Consider the following 6,888-nt stretch of genomic DNA (forward strand, 5'->3'; position numbering starts at 1 on the left):
TTTCCAATATTTAGAAATGCAAAAACAAAATATCAAATTGTTTCTTTGCAGATGTCACAGTAAAGGAGAAAAGTGGAAGCAATAGTCAAGAAGGTGGTGAATGGTTTTATTTCTATGCCACCCCCACTTCAAGATCAAGATCATCTCAGAGTTCAGAAATGTCATTATTTAAGTACTTACAATATTTCAGTCTCTTTGTAATGTAGAAAATCATTTTGTAACAGGCACAAGAAAAAGCACATTAAAAAAATCACAAAATAGACTCCCAAAATGTATGTGAGGTACCTGTGAAATATTGAGATTAAAGACCAATCTCATAGTTTAAATTGAATCTCCTTTTATAATACTTCCATTTTTTTAAATGTCTTTCTGAACCTGGGGTGCTTATTTAAAAGAAAAAACCTCGGTTCCAGGCAAAATGTTAAAGGAGAAGTCTAGTGTTGTGCAGTACAAAGCAAAATGAAACAATAATTATAACAGACTAAAAACTCTTAATCAGTTTACCAAATTCTTTTGATAAGTCATATCTCAAGGGCACTTAAGGGCTCAAGCACATCTGTCTCACAACTATCAGCAATAAAAGAGAACTCCAAGCAATGGGCTTCTCCATCACAAAATAGTCATATCCCGGGAGGGTGAAACAGATCCAGAAACACCAATGCAGAGATGTTTTCAGACAGGCTAAAGGCAAAGGAAGTCCAAAAGAATCGTGCTGTGAACATCACAGATAGCATGGACTTTTCCTGGTGGAGAATCCTCCTTCTCAAGTCTGTAATGTAATGTTAAAGGGGGTCCGAGCCCCGCCTGCTCCTTGAGTCACACAGTTACAGCTGGGTACATCTTTTGCTCGTTATTGGTAGCAGGGAAGGGGGCCTGGACCTGCCGGTAATTAGTCTGCAGACTGTCCATGAAGGGTGGTACAGGGGTCATGGGCACTGCCTCATGCTGCACAGCATAGCCCACATAGGGGGCATGCAGGTACTGCCCTTGGTGAGGCACGATCTGGGTGGCCTGTTGGCAATTCAGTACCGAGAAATTGGTGGGCATGTTGACATACACATTGTTCATGGCTCCTTCGGGCAAACAACAGTTGGTCTGGGACCTTGTTGGGGGTGCTCGGGCCCCTGAGTTGGCACTAGAGCTGGAGCTGGCAGCTGTGCTGGACTGGCGGGAGGAAGAGCCTCGAGAGGTGCTGGCGCTGGGAATCATGGGAATGGTTTCCATCAAGCGGGTCCCCCCTGGTGCCCGGCTCTGTTGTATCTCCTGCTTAGGCCGGAGACATCTGCAGCAACAAGCAGCCACAAGGGAGCCCAGAATAATGAAGGCGACAAACACGGAGCCAACGATCAGGAACGGCACATAGATGGGAACTGGGGAACAGAAAAGGAAAGCAATTTGATGATTCTTGATGTGGAATACAATGACCCCCATAATGCAAGGACCTCAGCATGCCCAGTGAAACATTACTCTTTGTCAGGGCCTTAGACAAATAGTAGGCCCCTCTATGTATGGCAGAGCAGCCGAACCAATTCTCAAGCAAAATTCATTTATAGCTGAACTCAACGACTGCAGTAGTGGTGATTGGGTTAAGTAACCAAGTTAGCAAAGACAAGGGCTCATGTTTTCAGATTACTAGTGTTGTACACAATGCCTCTAATTACTGAATTGCCTAAACTTAAATCTGCCCTAATTGCTAGGTATAGCCTGCAAAGAAATTAGCTTAAATTATGTAAAAGCCTCTTTTTATTCCAGTTATTTACATTCCCTGCAAATTTCTGTGTGTGTGTATGTGTGTGTGTGTGTGTGTGAGTGTGTGTGTGTGTGTACATGTATTCTTTGATAGGCGAATAGATCAAAATGTTAAGTCAGACTATAACCATAGCCAAGAGTTTAAGACACAGAGGTCAAAGAAGGGTAAAGAAACAAAAACCAAGCACTTTGCATGCTCTTGTCACACTCTAGGCCAGATCTTGGGTGGTAGGCCCACCACAGGGTGCTTAGAGGGTAAGTCAAGTGGCCTGTGTGGACAGCAGCTTTTACAGACTGAGGCATGGCCTCTAGCAACCTACTGAGAATCCAACAACCAACTGAAAATAAACATTAGCAACGACATTTGTTTCTGGAGGAAGCCGGCTGCTCTGAGCCAAAAAGGCAACAAGGCAGGACCAGGGTGGTAGAGGTGAGTGGGGTGCCTGGCATTAATTCCTTGTTGAACTACCGGCAAGGCCTTGCAGTGAACAAGAAACAGGTGTGAGCTTTAACTGGCAAGGTTTATTCTTCAAAATGAAATCCTAAAAGATGAAGAAAAAGAAAACTTTTCAAGGGAAGAAAACAGCTCAAAGGGTCTAGAGTGGAAGCCTGGCAAGTGGTAGGCCCCAAGTTCGATCCCACATACCACATAAACCTCTGAGCTCATCTGTAAGTGACCTAAGTGTAAGTAAATGTCTGCATGGCAAGACAAAAGAATCATTAGGGTCCTAGACCTTAATCTCCAGAGAGCTGCTGGTGAGGCACCTCCAAAAATAACTTTACATAACTAACATCAATAGTGAAGTCCCTTTAAAATGTGCTCAAAAGCAGCCTTTTGGAAGTCATGGGGATAGCCATAGAGGATTTGTAGATATTAGACATATAGCAGATGTGTAAGGAAAATGCAGAAAACCTCCAGGACTTCTACAGGGTCCCCCAAAGGACCTCCATCTTTGGATGGCACAAGAGGAGGATGTGCCTTTGGGTGGCATGTATATCATTTGGGAAACCTCTACCCCTACTGTACCTAATCTACATCCTCAACACCTGCCTTTTACTGCACAATCCCAAAGGAGGCAATTTGGGAAGTTCTGAAAGTCTTGTTTTGCTGACTCTGACTCGGGCAATTTGAAATAAAGTAGTTTTAAAAACGAAAGTTGTACAGATAATCGTGGAGGTTCTGCTCTGACACAGCACCCAGTTTGGGCTGTACAGAGATGGTTCTGCTTGCAGGCGCTCTGGCCCTTTCGCCATGATGAGAAGGCTCCAGGGAATGATCAGGGCAACCACTATCTTCTGCGGTCAGGGGATAAAACCAGCAATTACCTGGGTGCCCCAAAACATGAACCTTTCCTAGAACTGTCTCCTGCAAAAATGAGACATGGGAAGAACCCATTGCTCACAGGTACACACTGCTTTAGATGCAGGGTTTTGCGAAGAAAAATCCCAGGCAGGCCACACTTTAGCTGACCAATGGGGGAAACTGAGTACTCAGGCAGTGGAGTGGTGAGACCCAAGTGACAGAAACCCGGGGCTGAGTCACCTTCTGGTCCCTTTCCAGCTGCCCAGCCAGGGCCACCCTTTCCACTCTGCCTCGGGCTGCCCTACCTGCAGAACCGTCGGGGCTGTCTTTGTCCGCCCGTCCAGGCTCGCCAGCTCCCTGCTGGTGGTCGTTGTCGCAGCCGCCCTGGTCCAGGCGCGCGTCGGCGCTGGAGCAGCAGTAGCGCAGGGCGCAGCTGCCGCAGCAGATGGTCGCATCGCCGCCGTCGAAGCGCTCGGGGCACTGGAAGCCGAGGCGCCAGACTCCCTGAGCGTCCAGCCACCCGTGGCAGTACTCGCCGCTGGCGCGCAACCCCGCCACCAGCAGCGCAGCCAGCAGCAGCAGCTGCAAGAGCCAGGCGGCGGCCTTCGGGGAGGCGGCGGCGCTCGAGCGGCGCCCGCCCCACATGGCACCACCCTAGGCGCGGGTGGCACGTCTTGTCCGGGGAGCGCTCCGAGAGGAAGGCCCCCGGGTGACGGGATCCAGGCGATTGGAGGGGCTCAGGGGGGTGCCCCGCCACGGGGCGGGCGCTCTTCGCCGAGGCGTCCTTCGAGGCTGCGTCTTTGCAAAGGGGCCACTGCCCTCTGCCGCCAAGTCAGCGGCTGGACCGAAGCTCCTAAGCCATCGCTGCCCTCTGGGGGCCGAGTGCCCGGCAGGGGCCGCCCAGGGCTCCGAGCGGCAGGCGCGGTGGAGGCGCTCCAGGGACGTTCAGAGGACGCTCGGGTCGACAGACCCGCAGCCCCCGAAGGCGGCAGTCACGGATCCAGGCTCGCCGCGCATCCCCGAGGGGTCCGACCGTTCACCTCGCAGGTCCCGCCTCGGACCGCGGCGCCTCACGACCTCAGCGCTCCCCGCGGGGCTTCAGTCCTCTCTCGGGCCGGGCGCAGGGGCAGGCGGAGAGGCCGGCAGCGCGCGCGGGGCTCCGGGGAGCAAGTGCAGCGACCCTCGGAGCTCAGCCCGGCCAGCTCCGAACTCGGTCCGCATGGCTCCGCCTGCAAGGCTTCTCTCCCCCTCGCCCGACCCCGACGGCTCCGGAGCCCAGGATCGCGGCGCGCGCGGGGCAGGCGGTGGCCGCGGCTCAGCTGGGCGCAGGTTCGGCGGGCACTTCGCCCCGACTCGGCTCCTCCGCCTCCGCCTCCGCCTCTCCGGCTGGGTGCCCGACGACCTGGGTCTGCCGCTCCCTTTCCCCCGGGCCACCGCGCCGTCGGAAAGCAGCCCTCTGCCGCTCGAGCGTCCCTTCCTGCCCAGCGACTGCGGAGCCGCGGCCCAGCTACAGCGCGCTCCGACCCGAGGGGGGCGGGGTGGGGGGGCTTTTGAGAGCCGCGGCTCCTGGGCGCGCATGCGTGCTCCGTGCTCCACGCCCTCCCGGACTTCCCCGGAGCGCGGCACGTGGAGGTAGGCAGTGGGCGCAGAGTGGTCGCCCGCAGGCCGCTGCGCGCTGCAATAGGTGCGCGTGCGAGGAGTGGAAGCTGAGCAGGGGGGTGCAAAAGTTGTTGCTGATCCACAGCAAGATTTTTTTTTTTTTTGGCTTTTGGGCCACACCCAGGGAAACTCAGAGGTTACTCCTGGCAGGCACGGGGACCATATGGGATGCCGGGATTCGAACCATCATCCTTCTGCATGCAAGGCGAACGTCCTACTCCATGCCCTCTCTCTGGCCTCAGACTCACTTCTTGTAACTTCCTTAGGATAGGAAGTCAAAGCTCCGGTCAAAATCTTCAGCTTTGGCCAGGCAACAGAAGAACCTGGAGTTCCAGGGCCACATTCCTACTTTTACAGGGCTCCACAGATAAATAGTGAAGAGTTGAGTAAAGATACAGACAATGTGGAGCTGTCTGCAGCTACAAGTTCATACAGAACTTGAAGTATTTGTGTGCGATGGCTTCTTGGAATCAGGCATAAAGGTGCCTCTTCTGTTCGGCTATGCAGGGCAGTCGTGGTGTTGACAGCTGCAGCTGGGAAGAAAACAGGGTTTCCGACTGACTCGAATTTCAGCTTTGATGAAGAAGAAATTAATAGTGTCTCCTTTCTTTTCAGAGGCTGAGACAACAGGTGCTGGTGCTATTAAAGTAGTGGGGACTATTTTTAAAAGCTCTCGCCACCCGTCTGATTGGTCTGGGAGTCAGAAGCCATCCTCAGATATAAGCCACGAAAGAATCTTTGCGTCTCGCTGACGTCGTTTTTTCGAGAGGATCGTAGATTGTGAGGGCCACAGGTGAGGACCACAATTGCAGACCCCAAATGCAGCAAGACATACACATTGGTTGCCTCTGAATAGTGCTGACTGGACACTGACACTTGCCTTTATCAAATCTGAAGGGAAAATTACTTTTTTCATTACCCCCTCCATCTTATTATTTATCCAAGCACTGAACTTTGTTTCACTACATTGGGAGGGTATGTTTAGCTATTTAAAATGATGTGTCTTAGGACTCGAACGATAGCACAGGGGGTAGGATGGTTTGCCTTGCACTAGATTGATCCTGGTTCGAGCCCGGCATCCCTATGGTCTCCCTGAGGATTGGTAGCCAGGAATGAACCCCTAGAGGAGAGCCAGAAAAAAGCCCTGAGCACCGCTGAGTATGGGCCAAAACGTACAAAGGAGTATCTTAAATACATCATCCCTTACATAAATCAGTTGACATTTCAGTATCAGCACTTACATTGCTCTGCCCTACTAATGGTGACTCACTTGAAAGCTTGATGTCATAGTCCTTTCCTGCAAATACAGCCAGAGTTTCTGCCATTAAACAGAAATGAGAAACAAAGTATAAGGAAGGCAAAGATAATGCAAGTATGGTAAGAGGATTGATGATATACAGGGTCAATTAAGGCACATATCTGGAGGTGGGAATACGGGAAAGCCCCCCCACCCCCCCCAAAAAAAAAGATCAGGGGAAGAATACTTATAATTAAGCCAGAGGAGCAGAAGGCAGATTCTGCTTTTCAGAATAATGTATTCTGATACTATTAGCTAATTTCATTTTGGAGGACATACTCTGTGCAGGGCACAGTGTTAAGAGTTTTAAATTGTCTCATTAAATCTTCACAACAATCCTATGAAGAACTCATCATTTCTCTCCTAATTTTAATATTTAGAATAATCTGCATAGTACAGGCAAGAGAATTAGTCAGTTTAACTGCACAGTAGCTAGTTTTAGCCGCCCCCCAGCCTGCTCTCCACTGCTGGTCAGTCCAGGATTAACTGTAAACTCTACCAGTCACAGATGGTTAACTATCAGTTCTTTTTTCCTCTATGGGATCATCGATTACTTTGGGTGATGCCCAGAGGCTTAATACTTTATTCGACCCCACCTGGGGGAAAAAAGGCAAATGTGAAGAATTATTTATTTTTTCAGACAGTAGCTTTACCTTCTGCCATTATCCATTCATTTTTCCCCCTAAGCACCCACAATTTGACTGTTTATTTATAAAGAACATTTCCTATTAGAATTGACAAGAGTGTTGCCATCTAATCATGGTTTCCCCCAGTAATTCATGATCAGTTTCAAAGTGCTTAGAGCACTTGTTATCTTGAAGCCAATGTGGTGTTTGATCCTCATTGTTTCCGGGAGCACCACCATGTTCCACTGAGCAAC

General features: G+C 50.6%; 1 protein-coding gene across 1 annotated transcript; it reads right to left on the reverse strand.

The window, feature by feature from the left end:
- Window positions 1-791: 791 nt before the first annotated feature.
- On the reverse strand, window positions 792-3,737 carry SHISA2 (shisa family member 2). The gene is made up of 2 exons (XM_049778307.1): window positions 3,358-3,737; window positions 792-1,370 (listed from the first exon to the last, which is right to left on the reverse strand). The coding sequence occupies exons 1-2, from the start codon at window positions 3,695-3,697 to the stop codon at window positions 817-819; spliced, it is 894 nt and encodes a 297-aa protein (XP_049634264.1). The 5' UTR covers window positions 3,698-3,737; the 3' UTR covers window positions 792-816.
- Between the last annotated feature and the right edge of the window lie 3,151 nt (window positions 3,738-6,888).

Source organism: Suncus etruscus, chromosome 8, assembly GCF_024139225.1.
Source record: "Suncus etruscus isolate mSunEtr1 chromosome 8, mSunEtr1.pri.cur, whole genome shotgun sequence".
Taxonomy (NCBI): domain Eukaryota; kingdom Metazoa; phylum Chordata; class Mammalia; order Eulipotyphla; family Soricidae; genus Suncus; species Suncus etruscus.

Excerpts from the sequence above, each read along its gene's own strand:
- SHISA2 (XM_049778307.1), bottom strand. The coding sequence starts at position 3,697 with ATGTGGGGCGGGCGCCGCTCGAGCGCCGCCGCCTCCCCGAAGGCCGCC. Across the intron at positions 1,371-3,357 it reads CAGCCCCGACGGTTCTGCAG|TTCCCATCTATGTGCCGTTC; the intron begins GTAGGGCAGCCC and ends TCTGTTCCCCAG.